This window comes from Nicotiana tabacum, unplaced genomic scaffold (genome assembly GCF_000715075.1).
Source record: "Nicotiana tabacum cultivar K326 unplaced genomic scaffold, ASM71507v2 Un00006, whole genome shotgun sequence".
Lineage (NCBI taxonomy): Eukaryota > Viridiplantae > Streptophyta > Magnoliopsida > Solanales > Solanaceae > Nicotiana > Nicotiana tabacum.
Genome location: NW_027438244.1, coordinates 265,363 through 292,479, shown reverse-complemented (window position 1 = coordinate 292,479; position 27,117 = coordinate 265,363). Strand labels below are relative to the sequence as shown.

At 41.2% G+C, this 27,117-nt stretch overlaps 1 protein-coding gene across 1 annotated transcript in view; it reads left to right on the top strand.

Moving 5' to 3' along the window:
* The window catches only part of LOC107765628 (alpha-farnesene synthase-like), a 202,426-nt gene that overhangs the window by 117,758 nt on the left and 57,551 nt on the right, over positions 1-27,117 (top strand). Inside the window, exons 7-8 of the mRNA XM_075248633.1 lie at positions 310-325; positions 17,827-17,856. Of these exons, the coding sequence (XP_075104734.1) occupies positions 310-325; positions 17,827-17,856 (46 nt within the window). The remainder of the gene's footprint in view (positions 1-309; positions 326-17,826; positions 17,857-27,117) is intronic.

The window sequence follows — 27,117 nt, the reverse complement described above, 5'->3', positions numbered from 1 at the left end:
ACAAAACCCGAATCGATAAAAAACCAACTTAATTGGTTTGGTTTGGTTCCAATATTTGAAAAATCAACTTACTTGGTTTGGTTTCCTTTTAGGGAAAAACTAACACAAACCGAACCACGAACACCCCTACATCCAACGATAAATTCCCGTCAATCCTACCTCCATATCAGATCTGCTCAAAGGGAAAGAAACATTTTAACCCAAAAAAGCTAACTTGAGTCATGGCAAACCTATTATATATATTGAATCATTAAGTCTGTTACGAAAAAAGAAAAAGAAAAAGAAAGAAAGTAAAGAAAGAGAAAAAAGAAGAAAAAAAGGGAGAGTGAGCTATTGTAAAAGTTTGGAGATGAATGTGGTTAAAGTGAGGTGAAATGCCTTATGGAAGAACAAGCAACAAGAAAGAGAAAAAGAAAGAAAATGGAGAAAGAGACAGAGAAAAAGAAAATAAAAATTAATAATAAAAAATGATACTTTTGGCGCACGTCAGCCAAAAAGGAGTATTTATTACAGTTCAAATGAAGCCGAGGGGGCCATAGAACCCCCACAAAATATAAGAATATATCTGGTAAATAGGATAACCTCAATGGGGTAATTATGTTTTATCCCACCACAAAGAGGTAATGTTAGAGTTAACTTTCTACTCTTGCAAGAGAGAAGGTGGCATTTGTATGCTAGTTCCTACAAGCTTTGTGGTTTGGGATGCTTGTGAACACTCAGCACCCCTTTCCTTTAAAAAAATAAAAGAGAGAACTATAGTCATACAGAGTTAATCATGAAATATTGAGAAAGTTGGGCTAATATATTATTTTCATTTTGTTGGTAGAACTATATGTAACAACCCAACTAGTCGTTTTGACTTTTAGAACCTCATTCCTCTAAATAAGACACCCTGTATGTGCTTTTACTAATTTATGTCTTGCGGGGATGCATAGCCGCATAAGCGAAAATGCTGTTGGACAGAATGTTTTTAAGGAGAACGAAGCTCAACCATTTTAGCCCATATTTCCTCCATTTTTGGGCGATTTTGGGGCTTTTTGAGTGGGGATTTTAACTAGCAACTTGAAGGTAAGTTAATTCACACTTTGAGTTAAATACATAGATTATGGGTAGATTATAACCTGTAAATCATGGAAATCAAGGGTTTAGATGAAAAATCTAGGTTTTGATAAAAATGAGATTTTAACCACGAAAATGGTTATGAAATTGGATGGAAATTGTATATTTGAGTTCTTGAGATTATGGGTAACGATTTCCTCTGAAAACTTCCGGAATCTGGACACGTGGGTCTAGATGAATTTTAGGAATTTTACCATTTTGGGTCGAGTAATTAATTTAATAGTCTAATATCAAATTATTGAGCATGTATTAATTATTTTGTATAATATTTGAATAGTTTAGGATTTTTCGGCATCGAATTGAAACTTTAACGCGACGTTGTGATCTGGAAGTGAACTTTGAGACAAGGTAAGTCTCTTGTCTAACCTTGTAAGAGGGAATTTACCCATAGGTGATTTTAATTAATAATTATTGTTAATTGTGAAGCTTGTGAATCGGATCTATCGGTCTTGCATTGTTACATTCTGTGGTTATGAAACTAGAGTAGATCTCAGCTACTTGATATGACCGACTTTGACATCATCCTGGCCATGGATTGTCTATCCCCATATCATGCCATCCTAGATTTCCATGCTAAGACAGTTACTTTGGCAATGACGGAATTACCTAGGTTGGAGTGGAAGGGTTCGTCTGTCAGTGGATCTAATCAGGTTATTTCCTTTCTGAAGGCTCGACACATGGTCGAGAAAGGTTGTTTGGCTTATCTAGACTATGTTTGGGACACTACTGCAGAGACTCTGGCGATTGATTTAGTTCCTGTAGTCCGAGAGTTCTCCGATATATTTCCTTTAGATCTTCCAGGCATGCCACCAGATCGTGATATTGATTTATGTATTGACTTGGCTCCGGATACCCATCCTATATCTATACCACCGTATCGCATGGCTCCGAAAGAATTGAAGGATTTGAAAGAACAGCTTGAAACATTACTAGCAAAAGGGTTCGTCAGACTGAGTGTATCGCCTTGGGGTGCACCGGTATTATTTGTTAAGAAAAAAGATGGAACTATGCGTATGTGTATTGACTATCACCAATTGAACAAAGTCACCATTAAGATTAAGTACTCGTTGCCACGTATTGATGATCTATTTGACCAGTTGTAGGGTGCTAGGGTGTCCTCTAAGATCGACTTGAGGTCGGGGTACTACCAATTGAAGATTCGGGATTCAGATGTTCTGAAGACTACTTTTCGGATTAGATATGATCATTATGATTTTCTTGTGATGTTTTTCTGTTTAACTAATACCCTAGCGGTGTTTATGGATTTGATGAACAGGATATTCAGGTCATATATTGATTCATGTGTCATTGTCTTCATTGATGACATTTTGATTTACTCGCACAGTAAGGAAGAGCATGAGCAACATATGAGAGTGATGCTTCAGACATTGAGGGAACAAAAGCTATATTCTAAGTTCTCCAAATGTGAGTTTTTGCTAGATTCTGTAGCATTTTTGGGGCATATTGTATCGGGCGAGGGTATTAAAGTAGATCCCAAAAAGATCGAGGCAGTTCAAGATTGGTATCGCCCCACTTTGGCGACTGAGATCATGTGTTTCCTAGGTTTAGCAGGTTATTATCGTCAGCTCGTTGAGGGTTTTTCATCTATTACAACACCTTTGACCAAATTAACCCAGAAGGGTGCTCCGTTCCGATGGTCTGATGATTCTGAGGTGAGCTTTCAGAATCTCAAGACACCATTGACTACAACACCAGTGTTTATGTTGCCTTCCGGTTCAGGGATGTATACAGTGTATTGTGATGCTCCACGCATTGGTTTAGGTTGTGTATTAATGCAGGAGGGGCGAGTTATTACATATGTCTCATGTCAATTAAAACCCACGAGAAGAATTACCCGGTACATGATTTGGAGTTAGTTGTGATTATTCACGCTCTAAAGATTTGGAGGCATTATCTTTATGTGGTGTCTTTTGAAGTTTACACTGATCATCATAATTTACAGCATTTTTTCAAGTAGAGGGACCTAAATTTGAGGCAGCGCAGATGGCTTTAGTTACTAAAAGATTATGATATTACTATCTTGTATCATCCGGGCAAAGCAAACGTAGTTGTAGACGCCTTGAGTAGAAAGGCGGAGAGTATGGGTAGTTTGGCTTTCATTTCAGCAGAGGAGAGGCCATTAGCTTTGGATATTCCGTCCTTGGCTAACAGACTTGTGAGTCTCGATATTTCAGAGCCCAGTCGAGTTTTTGCATATGTTGTGGCCCTATCTTTACTATTTGAGCAGATCAAGGCTCGCCAGTTTGATGATCCACACTTATTGGTTCTCCAAGAAATTGTACTATGGGGTAGTTCCAAGGAAGTTAATACTGGCAAGGATGGTGTTCTGCGACTCCAAGATCGTCTATGTGTTCCTAATGTGGATGGACTGAGGAAAATGATCCTAGAAGAGGCACACAATTCTCAGTATTCTATTCATCCAGGTGCTACGAAGATGTATCGTGACTTGAGGCAGCATTATTGGTGGCGGCGAATGAAAAAGGACATAGTTCATATGTAGCTAGGTGCCTAAATTGTCAGCAAGTTAAATGAGCTCAGAGGCCAGGTGGCCTACTTCAGCAGATGACTATACCGGAGTGGAAATGGGAACGCATTACTATGGACTTTGTAGTTGGGTTGCCGCGGACCTTGCAAAAGTTTGATGCAGTTTGGGTCATTGTCGACAAGTTGACCAAGTCAGCACATTTCATTCCGGTTGTGACTACGTATACTTTAGAGAGGTTGGCCCAGATTTATATTCATGAGATAGTTCGGTTGCACGGTGTGCTAATTTCTATCATATCAGATAGAGGCCCCCCGTTAACTTCACATTTCTCGAGAGTAGTACAGAGTGAGTTGGGGACATGTGTAGAGCTCAACACAACCTTTCATCCGCAGACCGACGGGCAGTCTGAGCGGACAGTTCAGATCTTGGAGGATATGCTCAGGGCATGTGTGATTGCCTTCGGAGGTCAGTGGGATCGTTTCTTACCTTTGTCCGAGTTTGCTTATAACAACAGTTACCAATCCATCATCGAGATGGCTCCATTTGAGGCTTTATATGATCGGCGATGTCGTTCACCCATCAGATGGTTTGAGCCCGGTGAGGCTAAGTTATATGGTACTGATTTGGTGAAGGATGCCTTGGAAAAGGTAAAGTTAATTTAGGAGCACTTCGTAAAGCACAGTCCGTACAGAAGAGTTACACAGATTGGAAAGCGCGTGATTTATCATTTATGGTGGGTGAAAAAGTTCTCTTGAAGGTTTCGCCGATGAAGGGGATCACGAGATTTGGGAATAAGGGCAAGTTGAGCCCAAGGTTTATAGGCCCATTTGAGGTGTTGAGACAAGTTGGGGAGGTTGCTTAAGAGCTTGCTTTGCCTCCCAGTTTATCGAGAGTTCATCCAGTTTTCCATGTATTTATGCTTCAGAAGTATCATGCCGACCTGTCACATATGTTAGACTTGAACACAGTTCAGCTAGATAAGAGCTTGGGTTATGAAGAGGAGCCAGTTGTCATTGTTGATAGATAGGTTTGCCAGTTGAGGTCCAAGAAGATTTATGCGTTAAAGGTCTAGTGGAGGGGCCAACCAGTCGAGGAAGCGACTTGGGAGGCCGAGGAGCATATGCGAAGCAAATATCGATGATGTTTGTTTAAGAGGTGGAGAAAGTAACAAATCAACCAATCATTTTGACTTTTAGAACCTCGTTCCCCTAAATAAGACTCCCCGTATATGCTTTTACTAATTTATGACTTGTGGGGATGGTTGGTTTGGGATTTGGAAATGTTCGGGTTGAAATCGGAACACTTGGTTTCTTAGTTTGGTTTTAAAAGGCCAAGTTTGACTTTGGTCAACATTTTTAGAAAATAACCCCAGCATCGGGACTTGACAGTTCCAATAGGTTCTTTAAATTTGGTTTGGAGTAGGTTTTGGAGTAATCGGGGTCAGTTTGGAATTCTGAGCCTGAGAATAGCTCCGTATGGTAATTTAAGACTTGCACACAAAATTTTGTGTCATTCCAAGTAGTGTAAGTATATTTCGGCGCGTTCAGAGTAAGTTTGAAGAAGTTGAAAATTCTAAGTTGAATCAATTTGGTTTGAGGTAGGATTCTTAGTTTTGATCTTTTTTTACACGTTTCGAGGGTTTGAGCGAGTCTGTTTTATGATTTCGAACTTGTTGTTATGTTCGAACGGGGCCTCGGGGGCCTCGGGTGTTAACCGGACGAGGCTCGGACTGAGTTTGGACTTGGGAGGAACAGCTGATGCTTCTAGCTTCTAGTGTAACTGCACATGCGCATGGGCAGTCGTGAGTGCGAGCTCGCAGAAGCGAGCCCCGAGATGCAGAAGCGGCCAAGAGAGGGCTGCCAAGAATCACAGAAGCGGGAATTGGACCGCACCTACGAAGGTGCAGGTACGAGGAAGGCAACGCAAAAGCGGACGATGTCGCAAGTGCGGCGTACGGACAGCAGAAGTTGTCTCGCAGAAGTGAGCCACTGATTGCAGAAGAGGATGAGCCGGCTAAGGGGAAAGCCGCATATTCGAGGGCATTTCCGCAAATGCGGAGCCGCAGAATCGAAAATGCTTCTGGACAGAATGTTTTTAACGAGAACGAGGCTCAACCATTTTAGCCCATATTTCCTCCATTGTTTGGCGATTTTTGGAGCTTTGTGAGTGGGGATTTCAACTAGCAACTTGAAGGTAAGTTAATTCTGCACACTTTGAGTTAAATACATAGATTATGGGTAGATTATAACCTGTAAATAGTGGAAATCAAGGGTTTAGATAAAACACCTAGGTTTTGATAAAAATGGGATTTTAACCATGAAAATGGTTATGGAATTGGATGGAAATTGTATATTTGAGATCTTGAGATTATGGGTAATGATTTCCTCCGAAACGTTTCGGAATCCGGGCACATGGGCCTGTGGTGAAATTTAGGAATTTTACCATTTTGGGTCGAGTAATTAATTTAATAGTCTAATTTCGAATTATTGAGCATGTATTAATTATTTTGAATAAAATTTGGATAGTTTCGGATTTTTCGGCATCGAATTGAGACTTTAACGCGACGTTGTGATCGAGAAATGGACTTTGAGACAAGGTAAGTCTCTTGTCTAACCTTGTAAGAGAGAATTTACCCCATAGGCGATTTTAATTAATAATTATTGTTAATTGTGGGGGCTATGTATGCACGAGGTGACGAGAGTCCATGCGTAGCTACTAATTATGCTATGTCCGGGTAGTTTATGACTCAAATCATAAATTACTTGTGATACTTGCATCCTTTATTTAATTAAAATACTAGAATTATATTGTAAATTGTTAGAGGAAATAGTGAAAGACCGAAGTTTCACATACTTGAATTTTTGTGCAAATTATTTTACTATTAATAGAAATTGTACATCGTTATGTGTTAGCCTTATAATAACATCTCATTCCAGAGGTTCATAAGAAAATGTCCTCCTTTGTTGTGGAGCGGGCCGAACATCTCGGCAATATAGATGCATCTATGGATCATGCCACACGTCCCTCGGCAGTGTACAAGACACTCTGGACCGAGCCGAACAACCTCAGCAGAAATCGTGCCTAATAATAATAATTACACGATACCTTGACATTTTATTGCAACTTGTAAAGCTAATTGATAAATTGGAAATTATGGAATTTGAAAGAATTATTTATTTCCGCTTGTTAGGAAAATTATTATTATTCACATGAATTGAAGGAGCAGTTGTAGGATTTGCTTGATAAGGTTTTCATTAGACCTAGTGTCTCGCCCTGTGGTGCGCCTCTGTGGTTCGTGAAGAACAAGGATGGATCGATGAGGATGTGCATAGATTATCGGTAGTTGAACAAGGTCACCGTCAAGAACAAGTATCCATTATCGAGGATTAATGACTTATTTGATCACATTTAGGGCGCCAAGGTGTTTTCGAAGATTAATTTGAGGTCTGGCTACCATCAGTTTAGGAATAGGGCATCTGATGTCCCTAAGACAACTTTTCGGACTCGGTATGGGCATTATGAGTTTCTAGTGATGTCATTTAGGCTGACAAATGCCCCAACAACATTTATGGATTTGATTAACCAGGTGTTCAAGCCTTATCTAGATTCTTTTATGGTTGTGTTTAATGATGATATCTTAATCTACTCCAGAAATCGAGAGGAGCATGAGCAGCATTTTCGGATTGTGCTTCAGACTTTGAAAAATAATCAATTATATGCAACATTTTCAAAATGTTAATTTTGGTTGGATTCAATCACTTTCTTGGGGCACGTTGTATAAACAGAGGGCATTCAGGTAGATCTTAAGAATATTGTGGTTGTTCAGAACTGGCCTAGACCCACTTCAGCCAAGGAGATCCGGTATTGATGTAGAATGGAAAGGCAATTGCATATGCTTCGCGGTAGTTGAAGGTTCATGAAAAGAATTACTCTGTTCATGACTTAGAGCTGGCAGCCATTGTTCATGCGCTAAAGATATGGAGGCACTATCTTTACGGCATATCATGTGAGGTATTCACGGATCATCGGAGCTTGCAATACTTGTTCAAACAGAAGGAGCTCAATTTGCGGCAAAGGAGGTGGTTGGAGCTATTGATAGACTATGATATCACCATCTTGTATCATCCCGGTAAGGCCAATGTGGTGGTCGATGCCTTGAGTAGAAAGTCGGTGAGTATAGGCAACCTTACGTACATTCCAGTCGGTGAGAGACCGCTTGCATTAGATGTCCAGGCTTTGGCCAATCAGTTCGTGAGGTTGGATGTTTTTGAGCCCAGTCGTGTTCTAGCTTTTACATTTGCTCGGTCTTCATTATTTGAGTGCATCAGGAAGCAACAGATTGATGACCCTCATTTGCTTGTCCTTAGGGACACAGTGCGGCACGGTGGTGCCAAGCAGGTTATTGTTGGAGATGATGGAGTTTTGGGGATGTAGGGTCGTGTTTGTGTGCCTAATATGGATGGACTTTGTGAGTTGATTCATGAGGAGGCTCATAGTTCTCGGTATTCAATTCATCCGGGTTCCGCCAAGATGTATCAAGACTTGCGGAAGCATTATTGGTGAAGGAGGATGAAGAAAGATATAGTTGCATATGTAGCTCGGTGTCTAAATTGTCAGCAGGTAAAGTATGAGCATCAAAGACTTGGTGGTTTGTTTCAGAAGTTAGAAACTCCTGGGTGGAAGTGGGAGTGTATCACTATGGATTTTGATGTTGGAGTCCCATGGACTCATAAGAAGTTCGATGCAGTTTGGGTCATTACGGACAGGCTGACCAAGTTAGCGCATTTCATTCCTGTGGCAGTTACTTATTCTTCAGATCGGTTGGCTGAGATTTACATCCGCGAGATTGTTTGTCTTCACGGTGTGCCCATGTCTATCATTTTTTATCGAGGTACTCAATTCACCTCGCATTTCTGGAGGGCAGTACAGTGTGAGTTGGGCACGCAGGTTGAGTTGAGCACAACATTTCATCCCAGAAAGATCAACAGTCCGAGCGCATTATTCAGATGTTGAAGGATATGCTCTGCGCTTGTGTTATAAACTTCGGAGGTTCTTGGGATTAGTTCTTGCAACTTGCGGAGTTTGCCTACAACAACAGCTACCAGTCGAGCATTCAGATGGCTCCCTATGAGGCATTATACGGTAGGCGGTGTCGTTTGCCAATTGGATGGTTCGAGCCTGGGGAGACTCGGTTTTTTGGTACATGATGTCTTGGATAAGGTCAAGATTATTCTGGAACGACTTCACATAGCTCACTCCAGGTAGAAGATTTATGAAAAACCGTAGAGTTCGTGATGTTGCATTCGTGGTCAAAGAGAGGGTATTGATCTGGGTTTCACCCATGAAGGGTGTGATGAGGTTCGGAAAGAAAGGAAAGTTGAGCCCTAGGTATATCGGGCCTTTTGAGATTCTTCTAAGAGTGGGTAAGGTGGCCTACAAGCTTTCACCGCTACCCAGTTTATCAGCAGTTCATCCGGTGTTTCATGTGTCCATGCTCCGGAAGTATCACGGCGACACATCCCGCGTGTTAAATTTCAGCTCTATCCAGTTGGACAAGGATTTGACTTACAAAGAGGAGCCGCTCCTAGCCCGACAGGTCCATCAGTCGAGGTCGAAGAGTTATCCTTCAGTCCGAGTGCAGTGGAGAGGTCAACCCGTCGAGGCAGCTACATGGGAGTCCAATTCAGACATGCGGAGTAGATATCCCACCTTTTCACCATCCCAAGTACTTTTCTATGTCCGTTCGAGGACGAACGGTTGTTAATATAGCAATTCTAAAGTTACATGAAAATTTCATTTGATTTTGGTGTCTGATTCATAGTTCTAGGTGTTATTTTGGCGATTTGATCGTACGGGCAATTTTGTATGATGTTTTTAGACTAGTGTGCATGTTTGGTTTGGAGCCCCGAGGGATCGGGTGAGTTTCGGATAGGCTATGGAGTGGTTTGGACTTAGAAAACTCATCTGGTTCAACAAATTCTGGTAACTGGTGTCTGATCTTGCAATTGCGAGATCAGTGTTCGCATTTGCAAAATCCTGACAGGCACGCATTTGCGAAGAGTACCTAGGTTAGCATGAGTTCGCATTTGCGATTAAGAGGTCGCAATTGCGGGGAGGCTAGAGGTCGCATTCGCGAACAATACTTCGCATTTTCAAAGAGTAGTTGGGGCACCTCAAGTTAGCATTTGCAAAATGGGACAGGGGGTACTGTGATCGCAATTGCGATCAAATGATCGCATTTGTGGAAGGTCAAAGTTCGCACTTGCGAACAAATCATCGCAAATGCGATGATAGCAGGAATGGAAGGGACTTCGCAATAGCGACTGTTTCTTTGCATTTGCGAACCCCAGGTCACAAATGCGACATCTGCAACTGACCAAATAGCTGAGAAAATGGAATTTTTGTTCATTCTCTCAAATTTTCAAACTTAGAAACCCTAGAGGCAATTTTTCAAAGAACTCTTCTTCCCCAAATCATTGGTAAGTGATTGTAAACTAGCTTTTTTCAATCTTTCATTTTATTTCCTAAGATTTCAACGTAAAATCTTGTGTTTTCATGGTGAAAATTGGGGGGTTGGGTAAAATTAGGGATTTTTGTAAAATGGGGATTTAGACCTCGAATTGAGGTTGGAATCCAAAATAAATTACATAACCGGGCTCGAGAGTGAATGAGTAATCAGGTTTTGGTCCGAAATTCTGGGTTTGGACAGAGCGGACCCGGGAGTTGACTTTTTTTGACTTTTTCAATAATGACCTAAATTGAATCCTTTGCAATCGTGGGTAGTTGCTAAGACTTTATTTGAATCGTTTGGTTGGTAATTTTCTAGATTCCATTGGTTTGTAGGCTTGTTTGAAAGGCAAAGATGTGATTGAGCTTTAAGTGGACCTTTGGAGCTAGGTAAGTGTCATGGTTAACCTTGACTTAAGGAATTAGGACTTGTTTGTCTATTTGCTACATGTTTAGATGTTGGGTACAACATATATGTGAGGTGACAAGTACTTATGCGTTGTTGTCGGGTTAAGTCATGCGGGTGGGGACTTGTTCCTTGTAGTTTATTGCTTACTTTGATCTTGTTATCCATGCTTAGACTAGTTACTTACTAAATTGATCGTTCTTATCGTGTTTACGGGCTTTTGTGGTAATTGAGTATTGATTCCAATGTTGAGATTGGTATTGTGGAACCATTGTTGAAGTAAGGCTTGTTCTTGTTGATTCTATCTCCCTGCTATTACTTGTTCATTGTTATATGGTAAGGGAGAGTGTTAATGTACGAATGGTGATGTCGTTCCATATTGTGAGTGTTAATGCATGAAGGGTGATGTTGTGCCATATTGTGAGTGTTAATGCATGAAGGGTGATGTCGTGCCATATTGTGAGTGTTAATGCATGAAGGGTGATGTCGTGCCATGTTATGAGAGTTAATGCATGAAGGGTGATGTCGTGCCATATCTATTGATTTATATTGTGAGGTTGAGAGTAAAAGCACGAAGGGTGATGCAGTGCAGTATTATTGTTTCATTGTGAGGTTGAGAGTAAAAGCATGAATGGTGATGCCGTGCAATTTTCTTCATTGTGTTTAGTTTTCTTCACTGGTTAAAAACAGGTTGACTGTTCTGGTTATCATTTCCGTTGTATCTCTTATATCTTATGCCCCTTTAGCATGTCCCCCTCCCAATAGTACATGTTTAGCTGTTATTGTTGTTTTCTTGTACATATACTGTTATCTGCATAGGTATATTATGTGGGTGTCTTGTCATAGCCTCGTCACTACTATGTCGAGGTTAGGCTCGACACTTACGAGTACATGGAGTCGGTTGTACTCATACTACACTCTGCACATCTTGTGCAGACTTTGGTACCGGTCCTAGCTATTTGTGAGATGTACCTGCTTGGATTTGATCATTGGATACTTGAGGTAGATCTGATGGCGTCCACAGACCTTAGAGTCCCATTCTATTTTCCCTATTTCACTGTTTCTTTTCGTTCAAAACTGTTGTATTTCTTTCAGACTCTGTTTGTAGAAAATTTTAGAAGATCGTGAGTTATGACTCCAGATCCGGATTGTAGTAGATATTATGGGCATGTATGTCATTCCGCACTCAGTTTTGTTTCATTTTGGCTTAATTGATTTTAATTGTTGAAACTGAAAAATAATTGACTTTACGGTTCTCTAACGTTGGCTTGCCTAGCAAGTGAAATGTTAGGTGCCATCACGGTCCCGAAGTGGGAATTTCGGGTCGTGACAATGGGTATTGTGGAGATGAGTAAAGTTGCTTTTACTACGTTCTAGCTTAAGGGAGCGGCATATCGGTGGTGGCAGGCGTATGAGCTAGGTAGCCCAGCCGATGCAGCTTCACTTTCATGGGCTCATTTTTCGAAGATGTTCCTCAAAGAGTTTGTTACTCAGTCCCTTCGGGGCGCATGGCACGCGGACTTTGAGCAGCTGCGCCAGGGAACTATGTCAGTGTCAGAGTATGCTGTTAGATTCTGTGATTTGGCCAGACATGCACCTGCTTTGGTCGCTACAGTTAGAGAGCGAGTCCGTAGATTCGTTGAGGGGCTATGATGTGATATCTAGTTTAGCGTGGCTCGAGAGTTGGAGTCAGATGTTCCATTTCAGCAGGTGGTGGGGATCGCCCGCCGATTAAAGGGCATGTGGGACCAAGAGAGAGATGATAGGTAGAGATAGGAGAGTGAGGATAGGCGGGGTCAAGAGAGAGAGGATAGGGAGGCTAGGAGGTCTCGTAGACCAGATATCTACTGATCCATGTTTTGGAGGCAGGGTACGGCATGGTATGGGTTTTGTGGGTCAGCCAGTTCAGTTTGCACTTTAGGCTTCGCACGGTGCCTCAGGTGCCCATGAGTCTCAGAGTACCCGTACTGCACAGTTTCCATAGCCACGCTTGCAGAGAGGTTGCTTCGAGTGTGGAGATACCAGCCACATGGTGAGAGATTGTCCCAGACTCCAGAAATATGTGTCACCGTAGGGTATTCAGGCGAGTAGAGGGAGCTAAAGAGGGGGAGGCCCGGACCGTTGATATAATTTCTATGAATTGGCTGAGGCAGCTACAACAAATGGTGTCGTTAAAGGTACGATCTTTTTCCCCCTTTTTCTTATCGGTCCAATATTTGTTCTCGAAGGTCTTCGTTTCCGCCAATTTGTTATAAAAGGATAATTCTCCTTAATTTGATTTGGTTCTGGATATCGAGGTGAATCCTTCTATTGTGCTCCACTTATGGGTGAGCTTCGTAATTTTGTGACCCACGTATATATTTATCCCTGGGGAAAGATTTGATGATGTTAGCCTGTGTCTATCATTTTTATTTTATACACCATTGAAGGCTATAAGTCCAAAGGTGACTTTCTATTACTCATTACAGTTGGTTTTGATGTGATTTCGGAATAATTGATTTCAATGTTTTTGAATTATATGCCCTATGGGAATAAGGTTCATTATGTGTTGTGAAAATGTTTACGAAATTTATTGAAAATAAGAAAGAAAGGAAATTGGAAAATTTCAGTTGGCACAATGTGCAAAATACTTGTGATTCGAAGTTTTATTTTTTAGCAAATAGACTACTAGGGTATTCACCTAGTAGCTTTTATCACGCCTCTCCTTCCTCTCTCTCCTATTTCTTATTTCCCTCTTCCCCACTCCCATACTTACTAGAGCAACAACATTGCCGGTGACTGTTGTTTTGCCGGGCAGCAACATCAACCCTTTCCCCTCTTGCTTTTCTTCTCCATTTTTAATTCTTAGTTGCGGGTAATCTCTCGCCCCTTTCTATGCTCCTTTCTTCTTCGTTACCTTTTCTTTGCACTTTTTTGTTACGGTTGGGACTTCACCCGTGGTAGCGGTGGCAGCCCATCCCCCTTTGTTTGGCTTCGTGGTGTTTTGTGTGTATTTCAGGTTAGGCTTAGTATCTTTGGCGGCGAGCGGGACGTGCGTGTGCAAACAGTAAAGAACAGTCTGGGCGACTGTCAACAAGGGGCGACGCGGAAGTTGGACGTGAACGTGCAAGGTGGCCGCAATACCGCCGTGTATACCAAGACAATTCCCATGTTCTAATTTTGGGAGTTGGTACCTCCCGTTTTGCTGTTTCCCTTCGTTGTGTTAGTTAAATTGCTGCCATCTTAGTTCGTACTACCTCCGTTCCAGTTTATGTGAACCTATTTTCTTTTTGGTCCGTTCCAAAAAGAATGACCCCTTTCTAAATTTGGAAATAATTTTGCTTAAACTTACAATTTTACCCTTAATGAAAAGCTTTTATAACCACACAAATACTCTGGGTCCCTTTTTGAATTGTTTAGGACCACAAATTCCAAAAGTCTTCATTTTTTCTTAAACTTCGTTCCCAGACAAACAGGTTCACATAAATTGGAACGGAGGAGTATTAGTTTAATCACCATATTAGCGTGCCTGTAGTTATATTATATCCTCATTTACTCGGGTCTGTCTCCTAGTGTGTGTTAGTGATTTCCTTTAGTCTGTCATATGTATAGTGGTTGTGGTCTGGGATGGCCCTGTGAGGTCATGTCCTTGTGGCAAGCGGGGGTGGGGCGGGAGGTGGAGCAGGGGTTAGGGAGTGGGAAGGCAGGCAAGGGAGGTATGGGGAACAAAGGTGCCTATAGGTTGAGAATTGGATCATGGAACATAGGTACACTGACGGGTAAGTCTATAGAGTTAGCAAAGATCCTCCGGAAGAGGAGGGTCAATGTAGCGTGTGTCCAGAAAACTAGGTGGGTAGGGTCTAGAGCGGGGGATGCGAACGGGTATAAGCTTTGGTACTCCAGAGTCCGAAAGGGTAAGTATGGAGTGGGTATCTTGGTGGATGGGGAACTTAGAGAGTCGGTGTTTGAGGTTAGACGGGTGAATGATAGATTGATAACTATTAAGTTGGTGGTTGGAGAGTGCACCCTAAACATCGTTAGCGCCTACGCCCCATATGCAGGACTAGATGAGGAGGTTAAACGACGATTATGGGAGGGGTTAGATGAGATTGTGCGTCAAGTACTGCCTACTGAGAAGCTATTTATAGGAGGGGATTTCAATGGTCATATTGGTTCGACCGCAAGCGGCTATGGCGAGGTGCATGGAGGCTGCAGTTTTGGGGAGCGGAACGGAGGAGGTACTTTGCTGTTGGACTTCGCTAAGGCTTTTGGGTTGGTGATTGCGAGCTCTAGCTTTCCGAAGAGGGATGAGCATTTGGTTACTTTTAAAAACACTGTGTCGATGACTCAGATTGACTATATCCTCCTTAGGAGGTGTGATAGAGGGTTGTGTAAGAATTGTAAGGTTATTCTGGGTGAGATACTCACGATTCAGCATAGGCTCTTGGTGATAGATGTTGGTATTATGTTAAAGAGAAGGAAGAGGTTTGACCTCAGACGACCGAGAATCAGGTGGGATGCCTTGACTAAGGATAAAGCCCAGGAGTTGGAGGGGCAGTTGTCGGCTTTGGGAGCCTAGAGGAAGAGTGGTGACACAGGAATTATGTGGTCAACGACAGCAAACTGTTTAAGGGAGGATGCAAGAGAAGTGTTAGGGACCTTGACGGGCGTCTCTGGCAGGCACAAAGGAGACTGGTGGTGAAAATAAAGTGGTCCAAGGTAAAGTGGAAGCAAAGAAGACAGCATACCTAAAATTAGTAGGGAGCACAAGTGAGGAGGAGAGGAGGGCATGGATGGAGTGGTATAAGGTAGCTAGGAAGGAAGCAAAGCTGGCGGTCACGGAGGCTAAAAATGCAGCCTATGGCCGTATATACGAGGAACTGGGGGAAAAGGTGGAGAGAAGAATTTATTCCGGCTGGCGAAGATGAGAGAGAGGAAGGCCCGAGATTTGGACCAAGTGAGATCCATTAAGGACAACGATGGTAGAGTATTGATGGAAGATGCTCAGATTAAGAGGAGATGACAGACTTACTTTCATGAACTTCTGAATGAAAAAGGGGATTGAGATATTGTGCTAAGTGAACTGGGTCATTCCGAGAGTCACCGTGACTTTGGGGACTGCAGGCGCATCGAGGTTGAGGAGGTCTTGGGAGTTATGCGTAAGATGAGTATGGGTAGAGCGATCAGGCCAGATGAAATTCCAATTGAATTTTGGAAGTGTGTGGGTAGAGCAAGCTTGGAGTGGCTGACTAGACTATTTAATGTTATTTTTAAGATGAAAAGGATGTCGGAAGAGTGTAGGTGGACTATGTTGGTATCGTTGTATAAGAACAAAGGTGATATCTAGAGTTGTAACAATTATAGGGATATCAAACTACTGAGTCATACCATGAAAGTTTGGGAGAGGGTGGTTGAAGCGAGGGTGAGGAGGACAATGTCTATATCCAACAACCGGTTCAGGTTCATGCCAGGTCGTTCTACTACAGAAGCTATACACCTTATTAGGAGGTTGGTGGAATGGTACAGGGAGAGGAAGAATGATCTGCACATGGTGTTTATTGATTTACAGAAAACGTACGACAAGGTTCCTAGAGAAGTTCTCAGGAGATGCTTAGAGGAAAAAGGCGTGTCGGCTGCCTACATTTGGGCAATTAAGGACATGTATGATGGGGCTAAGACTTGGGTTAGGACTATAGGAGGAAACTCTGAGCAGTTTCTAGTTTTTATGGGGTTACACCAAGGTTCTGTACTCAGCCCGTTCTTATTTTCCCTGGTGATGGACGTATTAACACACCATATTAAATGGGAGGTGTCGTGGTGTATGTTATTCGCTGATGACATAGTTCTGATTGATGAGTCGCGAACCAGTGTTAATGAGAGGTTGGAGGTATGGAGACAGGCCCTTGAGTCTAAGGGTTTCGAGCTGAGCAGGACGAAGACGGAATACCTGGAGTGTAAGTTCAGCACTAAGCCAAGGGAAGTGGGCGTGGAAGTGAGGCTTGAATCACAGGTCATACCAAGTAGTGAAAAATTTAATTACCTTGGGTCTGTTATCCATAGGGAAGGGGAGATTGACGAGGATGTCACACACCGTATTGGGGTAGGGTGGATGAAGTGGAGGTTAGCATCTGGAGTCTTGTGTGATAAGAGAGTGCCACCGATACTCAAAGTTAGGTTTTACAAAGTGGTAGTGAGACCGTCCATGATGTATGGAGTTGAGTGTTGGCCTGTTAAGAACTCACATATCCGGAAGATGAAAGTAGCAGAAATGAGGATGTTGAGGTGGATGTGCGGACACACTAGGATGGATAAGATTAGGAATGAAGATATTCGGGAAAAGGTGGGCGTGGCTCCCATTGATGACAAAATACGGGAAGCGTGACTCAGATGGTTCGGACACGTACAAAGGAGAAGCCCAGATGCCCCGGTAAGGAGGTGTGAGCGTTTGGATTTGGAGGGCACGAGAAGAGATAGAGGACGACCTAAGAAGTATTGGGGTGAGGTGATCAGGCAGGACATGGCGAGGCTTCAAATTTCTGAGGACATGGCTCTTGATAGGAAGTTGTGTAGGTCGGGTATTAGAGTTGTAGGTTAGGAGGTACATAGTGGAGTCTCCCTTACTTCATACCTTAGTGAGGCTAGTCTGGTAGGGTTTTTGTCGATATCAACTAGTGGCAAGGTTGTGTCTTACTACTCTTTTGTTTTCCAGAGTGTCGGGTCTATGTATTGTCTATCGCGTTTCCTTTGCATCTACTTTCTCATTTCCATGATGTTATTTTTCCTATGGTTTCTATTGGTGATACTGATATTGTCTCTTTTTGTCTTCATGAGCCGGGGGTCTTTCGGAAGTAGCCTCTTTACTCCCTCGGGGTAGGGGTAAGGTCTGCGTACACATTACCCTCCCGAGACCCCACTAGTGTGATTTCACTGGGTCGTTGTTGTTGTAATATGTCCCAAACCGGGTCAAAGTTACACAATGTTCAAGTGCAACAAAAACAAAATACAAATAGAAAGTCAATGTCTATTGCTACCAAATATAATGTAGCAGTAGCTTGTAAAAAAAATAGAAAATGTACAAAGCTAGTAATTTGAAACATCCAATTGTTGGTGATGATAATGAATTTACACACCAATTGCAACCAATGTGTTGTAGCACCTACAAAGCTCTTACCAGGCGCCATCTGTTGCAATCCAAGAGGAATAGATATGTATAATTCACAAGTTGTCGAGTAATTCAATTTGGACATTTTGATTTTTGGTCTAAAGAGTTCTAGCAGTAGAATCTTCAAAAGTTGATTTGCCAACATAGTGCATCGCGTAAACCTATTTTAAAACAAGTGTTTTGTTGGAAGATCCCAGTTGAGCATCAGAAGAATAGATCTCTGAAGTGACTTGTAGTTTTGTTTTGATCCCAGTCGAGAAGCATTAATAGAAGACATCCGCAGTTGCATCAGATAGTTACAGCAAGACAGCATTTATCGGCATCAGGAATAATAGTAGCAGTCCTAGCATCATCAACAGTAGCATTTGAATCATTCCATTTGGTGTTGAAGCAACCACAGGTTGAGCATTAATTAACGCTAATACCACTATGTGTTTTAACAACTCCAAACAGAAAGAGTACAACCAAAATCTTTTTGTTTTAGTAGCAGCTTTCAAGATTCATGACAAGTGCAGTTTAGCAGTAGCATTATGCATCAGTCAGATAGTTGCTAGTCGAGCATCTGACTTTTATCACAGCAGTAGCAGTAGAAGAACTTAGTTGAGCATAAGATAGCATCATCAGTAGCACTTGAAAAGATGTGTTGGTAGTTGGTCATCGAGCATGTAGACATTGTCACAGCAACAGCATCCTAAGAAACTCAGTTGAGAAAATAACAATTTGAAAAGCCTCACAATCAAACAATAGCTCCATTTTAGCTTGATATCTCTGTTGAAATGTGCAAACTTATCTCCATAACCTACACAGTGTAGCAAACATGTTAGGAGGAAAGAGTTTTACTTCCAGCTCATTGTGTGTTTTAGAATCATTGAAGAATATTGGGTTTGGATAGTTGTAGTTTCCAGTTGTAGTATAATGGTTCACAGCAGCATCAGCACAACCAATGGAAATGGCATGATAGTTGCAACATCAGTATTTGCAGCATAATAGAAGCAGAAGCAAAAACATAATAGCTCATTGTGTGATTCGGAGTTGAGGACATGATCCTCGCATTTTTTTTATATATGATGTGAAATATTTAAACTGGGCTACAAGCCGCGGTGGAAGTTATATAAGGATGAGGTCCTTGTGGTGAAATAAATATGAGTTTAAATTCCCCCCTTTGTGAAATTTAATTTGTATTATGGTACTTACGGAGTCATTCCTGATAGGCTTATGTGATGATTCTTTTATGTGTTTATGTGCCATAATTGTGCTGTAATTATTGAGTTTTAACCTACGAGGTGAGTGCTCAGGTGGCATTAAATGTGACTCGTTAATCCGAGTAAATAACTATGAGGTTTTCATGCCTCGCGTGTTGCCGTCAGTGTTATGAAAATTAGATATGAGATTTTGGTTATGATGAGATTAATTGAGGATGCTGAAATTAATTATAAACAACTATTATGACCAGAGATGTGGTTATGGACATACGTATGATATGTGCGTAGGCACGAATTGCTACAGCCGGTTGAGACTAATATCGTGTGTTGATGTAAGGAATTTGAAATTGATTGGAGTGTAAGGAATTGACTTTAAAGCTTATAAGTGTGAATAAAGGAAATAATATCCACTGAGATGATGGTGTCGGAACCCTGTTAAATTTACGGTGACGTAGAATCACCCGTGAGTATGTATGAAATAATGCACTCAGTAATTTAATGTCATCAGAATAATTCTTGGCACGTTCGAGGACGAACATATGTTTCAGAGGGGAAGAATGTAACACGACTTGTCATTTTAAGAATTTATGCCCCGTTCAGCAACTAAAGCTCTCGAACAGCTTCGTAATATATATTATGACCCGCGGGTGTAGTCGAGTATGGTTTTCGGAAGATTCAGAATTAAATTCAAAGAACAGTTCTTTTTTTTAAGCTTAAATGAAAAGAGTTGGCCGGAGTTTGACTTTTGAGAAACGACTCCAAAATGGAATTTTAACGATGTCAATAGCTTCGTATGGTGATTTCAGACTTAGGAGTATGTCCGTATTTGGATTTGGAAGTTCGTAGGTCAATTCAACGCATTTTGGTGAAAGTTGGAAATTGAAGATTTTTGGAAAGTTTGAGCGAAGGGTGAATTTTTTATAACGAGTTCGAATTTTAATTCCGGAAATTGGAACAGTTCCATTACATCATTTATGAGTCGCGTGAAAAATGTGAATTCATTCTGCGTTGATTTGAAACATTTAGGCACAAAATATAAAAGTTGGACTCATAATTCGATTAGATGCATGATTCGTAATTTCGGCATTGTTTGACGTGGTTTGAAGTCTCGACTAAGTTCGTATTGTATTTTGGGACATGTTTCTATATTTAGTTAAGGTCCCAAGGGCCTCGGGTAGGTTTCGGATGGTTAACGGATCAAATTTGTTAGTGCCTGTTGATGCAATCGCACCTTCAAAAATTGGCTCGCAGGTGCGAGCTTGCAGAAGCGAACTTGGCATCGCAGATGCGAGAGGCCCGCAAAAGCGGTACACGCATCGCAGAAGCAAAAATGGTGAGGAAGTCGGGCATCGCAGGTGCGGAATTTTATCCGTATATGTAGAGTCACATCTGCTCTTGGATCATTGCAAAACAGAAGGTAGTCTCATGGGCAACCACAGAGGCGGAGTTTTGGGCCGCACCTGCGAGACCGCAGATGCGGTTAAGTGAATCACAGGTGCGAAAAAGACCTGGACAGAATAAATTCGCACGATCCGAGATTCTCTCATTTTGGACATTTTCAATACGGTTTTGGGTGATTTTTCAGAGAGAATTCACGGGAAAACTTGAGGTAAGTCACTTGTTATCATTGTTGGTCAATAATATTGGATTATCATTGAGTATTTCGACTACATTACATGTTTTTGAGGTGAAATTATAGGATTTGGGCCTAGGGATTTTTAAAAAAGAATTTGATATTTGGAGGTCGAGTTGATGTTGGAATTAAGTAATTTTGGTATGGTTTGACTCGTGGTTGAATGGGCGTTCATATTTTGTAACGTTTGTCTGGTTCCAAGACATGGGCCTCATGGCTAATTTTTGAGTTAAATTTCGGATTTTGTTGGAAAATTAGTATTTTCATATGGAATTAATTCCAATAATTTGTATTGAGTAAATCGAATTAGTGGTGACTAGATACGAGGATTTCGGAGGCCAATTTGTATTGCAAAGGCACAACGGAGTAAATAATTTCCCGATTCGAGGTAAGTATCTTGCCTAACCTTGAGTGGGGGAAATACCCCTTAGGCATTGAGTCTTATGGGAAAATTGTGTAATTGAAAATCAGGTACGCGGGGTGATGAGTACGTACTTGGTTTATATGTGCAAATTACATTGGTTAAATTTCTTAGATGCTCTTATGCATTAAATTGGAAATTATTGGCACTTATTAAGTCCTCTATTTGTCATGCCTAGATCCTTGTTTGTTGAAATTATTTTTATATGATAATTTGGTGTGATTCCCACCTTGATTTTATGTGAAATATTATTTTGTTGAGTTGTTCACTCCCGGATATTTTTGTTAAAATTTTGTGCACATTATGGTCGAGGCATGAGCTCCTTATTGTGGAAAATAATATATTGTTGATTTCTATAAAAAGTTGTGATATTTGAGCACTTGATGTGCAATCTGTGATATGTTGTAATATTTAAGTAATTGAGGTGCAATTTATGAGATGTTGTGATATTGGCACGTGATATTTTGTTGGGAGGTTTGTTCGGGTGTTTGCACGAGGTTTCAGCCGTGCTATTGTTACTATTGATTTATGCACATGCGGCGTGATATATATATATATATATATATATATATATATATATATATATATATGGGGGGGGTTGTGCATGTGGCGAGACAAGGTAGAAATATTATTATGCACGTGCGGTGAGACAAGGCGAGCATTTACATTATTATTGCGCAAGTGGCGAAACAAGGTGGGCTATGTCGGGAATTGAATTGTGATGACTTGTGAGGGACTGGGGGAATTGTTGTTGTTGATATTTATGATTTGGGACTATGAGGCGGTACCTCAGGAGATCCCCTGTTGAGAATTTACTTTTGGGACTACGAGACGGTATCTCGGGAGTGCCCTTTGTTGACATCTCTCTATGGTTGCACTTGTCTTTGGTTATTTGTATTTTCGTGATAGGTAAATCCTTGTAATCTTCCATGATGTATTATTTAATTTTACTATGCGTTTGTATTCCTTGTTGTATTGTGTTGTCTTGGGTTTTTTAGTACGAGACTCTGAAGATTTATATTCCCAAATTTTTTACCGATTTTCGATGACTGAGTTGTTTTAAATAAAAGAAGTTACTATTAGTTTTTAAATTAATAAGTTTTACATCCAAATAAGTAGATTATCTGATGTTTGAGTTAAATTGAAATGTCATTTTTATTCACTCAAACTATTTCTAAAATAAACTCATTTCTTTGTTGAATTCTTCTTTGGTTTTTTTTAAGCAACTATACCACTCGGCAGCACTTGCCTAGTGGCTAATATATAAATAAAATCCCAAAATGGGTCCAAAGCTTACAAGATGTCCAAACCAAAATAGAAGTTACATGAAGCTACTATCTATTAAAAAGATAGAAAAGCTAAAATCTAATGAACTAGCTATTACAGCATGATAAGTTGAATGCTTCCTTCTCCTATTAGTGTATGTGAATGCAATTGTCATTGGAAAATACCAAGTTGCACCTATCAAGCTCTCACCAGGCGCCAGGGTATATTGTCCATAGGCTAAAATGAATTCCCAACATCTCCACCATAGAGTTGAAGCCAGTATAGTCTTCCAAGTGTAGCTACTATATGATATCCATATGTAGTGGACTGATTTTGTCCAAGTATTAATCATGTGCTCACTCATCAAAATTAATGTGTAGAAGAGGAGCCTGGCTTTAGGCAGGCTTTGTAAGGCAAAAGCCAGGCTTGAGCTGGCTTTAGGCAGGCTTTGCAGGGCAAAAGCCAGGCTTGAGCTGGCTTTAGGCAGGCTTTGCAGGGCAAAAGCCAGGATTGAGTTGGCTTTAGCCAGGCTTTGCAAGGCAAAAGCCAGGCATGAGCTGGCTTTAGGCCGGCTTTGCAAGGCAAAAGCTAGGAATGAGCTGGCTTTAAGAAGGCTTTGCAAGGCAAAGGCCAGGCTTTGAAATTGTGCCTTTTTGTGATCTTGTAAGCTCGGATCCTTCCCTACTAGAACCTTTAATGTAGACATCATTCTAAACATTGCTAAACCATCCTCAGATTTATCATGAAAGCATGGTAATACCACTGAGAAATGATTCATCAATCTCCAAAAATACTATATGATGGGTTCAGCATTTTCCTTAGCATTTGGACATATCAGAAGTAGGATAAATTGTACCATCCCACACTTGCTTATCGCATATTTTCTGTACACTATCAAAGCACCACCAGAATGAGCATGGGACCATGCTAATACCATTGGAAAGTACCTTAATAGCATACTGAATGAGACAAAGAAACATGCAGGTTTGTGCAGAGTCCAATCATGTGAAGCCATCAGTCTGGGGTTCTTCTCTTTGCTATCCTAACCCTAAGGTTAGGTGATTGAGATTTGTCTAGATTGATCAACCTCCTCCCTGCACTAGGCAGTTCAAAGAATGAATGAAACTCAGATGTACCTACAAAAGAGAACACAATGTTAGCTATAAAATCCGCCACTGAGTTGCCTTCTCTGAACACATGTTGAAAGATCACATTGAAGTTGTCCTTCATTTCTATAATTGTCTTCACATCCTTTGTAATTACCCAAGGAGGATCTTATTCCCCTTCTATCACCTTCTTCATCACCAATGAATCAGTCTCCAATATGAGAGGGTGAAGATCATACTCCACACAGTATTCCAACCCTTGAAGAATAGCCTTAGTTTCAGCTACCACATTAGTTGTCACTCCCAGGTCTACTTCCCTAGCATACTCCACATCACCTTAATCATCCCTCACACAAAAGCCTAGGGAGCTAAGTCCAGGATTGCCCTTTGAAGGTCCATCAATATTACATTTGTACCAACGATGAAAAGGAAGCTGCCATGTTACTCTTGTAGTGATCAATATAGGTTTATATCCTTCAAAGTATTGAATCATGTCTGGCCATAACAATAGAATATTAGGGATCCAAGCATACCTCACCCTTGCCAGTTGATGCAATGTCCTATTTATCTCATGAATCACCCTATTTGTGGACACTGAACCACCATGTTTACCTACATTTCTTCTCTTCCAAATCTCCCAAGTGATGATAGCTGGTACTGCTTGAAATAATGGCTTTAATTTTGGACAACACTGATCATACCACCAATGCCTTAAAATCTGCTTCAATTGAATCAATTGCACAGAAATTCCAGCAGCCCCCATGAACAAGTTCCATACCTTAGAGGCAGTAGGACTTGTGACAAATATATGCCCAATGGATTCCTCTTGGGGCTGCTGACAACACCAACACCTAGACATCACCATTTTCCCTTGCCTCCTCCACATGTCATCGGTGGCTATTTTCTGCCTTCACAATCTCCACAAGAAGAAGGATATCTTGAATGACAAACCTTTAATCCATATTAACTTGAATTCCTGATTAGGATCAGCCTTATGCCTTAATATTTTCCAAGCACTGCTAACACTGAACTTGCCTGAAGGAGTTGGCATCCAGTATGGCCTATCCCAATATCCCTCACTGCTTTCATAATGCACATTTAGCCTTGTATGTTCTGCAATTTCCTCATTGAAAGTTTGATCTAGCAGTTGATCATCCCATGCTTCCCATTGCCGCAGTTCTGCCACCTCCTGAAGATATACATTGATTAGAAAGTCTTCAGGTAATACGTGATAAAGTGCACCCAATCCAGTCCAATTTTCATGCCAAATATTAGTTGTTCCAGTCTTCAATTCCCATACGATCTCATGTTCTACTTCTTCCCTACCATTCAGCATTTGTCTCCAAATATGAGGCCCTCCCCTAAAATGCACCAATGTTGGTAGCTCCTTCTTGCAATACTTATTCCACATGAAATTAGACCACAAAGATTTTGTGGTCCTAAACCTCCACCATAGTTTAGCAAATAGTGCCCGTGAGACATCATGTAAGGACCTAAAACCTAGGGCCCCTTCCTCTTTAGGAAGGCAGAGATTTTGCCATGAAACCCAGTGTCTTCTTCTCCCTTCTTCCTTTGTTCTCCAAAAGAACCTAGCAAAAGTCTTATGTAGATGCCCCAGGATGCTGTTTGGTGGATCAAGGACTGATAACATGTGAACTGGCATACTTTGCAACACACTAGAGATGAGTGTTGTCTTTCCTCCACATGACAACAGCTTTCCTTTCCATGAATGCAATTTAGCCTTCACCTTCTTGATAAGATCCTCATAATAGTCCTTCCTCCTTCTACTGTAAAAAATAGGACACCCTAGATATGTGAAGGGGAATCTACCTCTTGCAAATCCTGTAATAGCTCCAACTGCCTGAAACAATCCATTAGCAACATTTGAATGCATTTATTATGAACTCTTATCTTTGTTGATTATCTAACCTAATATCTTCTCATAGTTCCACAACACTACCATAATCTTTCTCAAAGAGGGAGGATGAGCAGATGCAAAGATTATCATATCATCAGCATATGCCAAGTGGTTTAAAGGATCAGACCACTTAGGCATTCCAAATCCCACAAATGACTTGTCTTCAAAGAGCTTATTTAAAGTCCTGAAAAGTACCCCAGCTGACAGAATGAACAATGCTGGAGATAGGGGATCCCCTTGTTTCACACCCCTTGTCGACTTAAAGAACCCTGAGGACTGCCCATTCACCAATATTGAATACCAGTTATTTGACATCAAGTTGCACACCATGTTGATGAAGAGTTCAGAAAATTTCATCTTCCTTAGCACATGCAATAAGTACCTCCATAAAACCCTATCATTGGCCTTAGCCATATCAAGCTTGATCACCACATTAGCTGGCTTTCCTCTTAACCTTATGTCAGTGACAATTTCTTGAGTCAATAAGATGTTCTCAAATATACTCCTACCCTTTACAAATCCGGATTGATTAGGAGTTATTAGAGATGGCAAAAAATCTCCAATCTGTCATGTAACACCCTAGACAAGACCTTGTTAATGAAGTTGCTCAAACTAATTGGTCTTAAGTCAGAGAAGGTCTCAACTCTAGGTTTCTTGGGTAGCAACACTAGATTGGTGTGAGTGATGGATTTAGGCAATGCAGATCCTCCATAGAAGTGTAGCACCATGTTGTGTATATCAGCACCAATAACATCCCAGCATTTTTGATAAAACAGGCCAGCGAATCCATCAGGATCACTAGCACTCTCCCCACTAAGCTCAAAAACTACTGCCCTTACTTCTTCAATTGTTGGCAATCTGCTAAGTTCCAAATTCTGATCCATAGTGACCATTGAAGGTACATTATTGAGCAAGCAAAATTCAGAAGTATCACCTTCATTTGTGAACTGTTTTTGATAGAAGTCCACTGCAGCTGTAGCCAATTGCTCCCGATCTTCAATCCATACCCCACTGCCACTCTTGATCCTCTTCAGTTGCAATTTCTTTCTTTTGCCATTGACATGATTGTCAAAGAAACTTGTATTCCTATCTCCTTCAGTAAACCAAGCCATCCCAGCTTTTCGCTTCCAATACTCCTCAATACTCAAGTATTTCTTCAATTCAGATTGAGCCTTTTGAAGCACAATCCTATTCTCAGTTGTAGGCTCTTCTTCAAACAACATCTCCTTCACCCTAACAATGTACTCCAAAATAGCCAATTTCTTGAAGATATCACCAAATGTTTTCCTACTCCATTTTGAGAGTGCTGCCTTCACCCTCTTGATATTCTTCTTGAACATAAAAAACGGATCCCCTATGAAATCAGCTTCCCAATTCTGCCTCACCACATCCATAAATGTAGCATGCTTTGTCCAAAAGTTCAAGAATATAAAAGGCTTGACAAAATTGGTTGTCTGCACCCCACATCCCAAAGGGATCCCAACCTAATGTGAAAATATCATGGCACTCATGGCCACAGAACGAAAGACTGCCGACAATTAAGAGAAGAGTTAGCCCAGCTGTTCAACAACGGGCATCTCCGAGAGTTCCTGAGTGATTGGGCCAAGAACCACTTCAGGAACAGGGATTCTAATAAGCAGATTGAGCAGGAAGAGCCTCAGCACGTCATTAACATAATTATCGATGGAGTCGATATTCTCTAGGGTACGATGCTGAAATGCACCAAAGTATCCATCACAAGGAAAAATGGACTCGGGATTACGTACTGGAAGGAACCTTGTCTTTCAACGACGAAGACGCTGAGTGGATCGTGCAGCTACATAACGACGCACTAGTAATATTGGTACTCGTAAATAATCTCGAATTAAGCGTGTGTTAATTGATCCATGTAG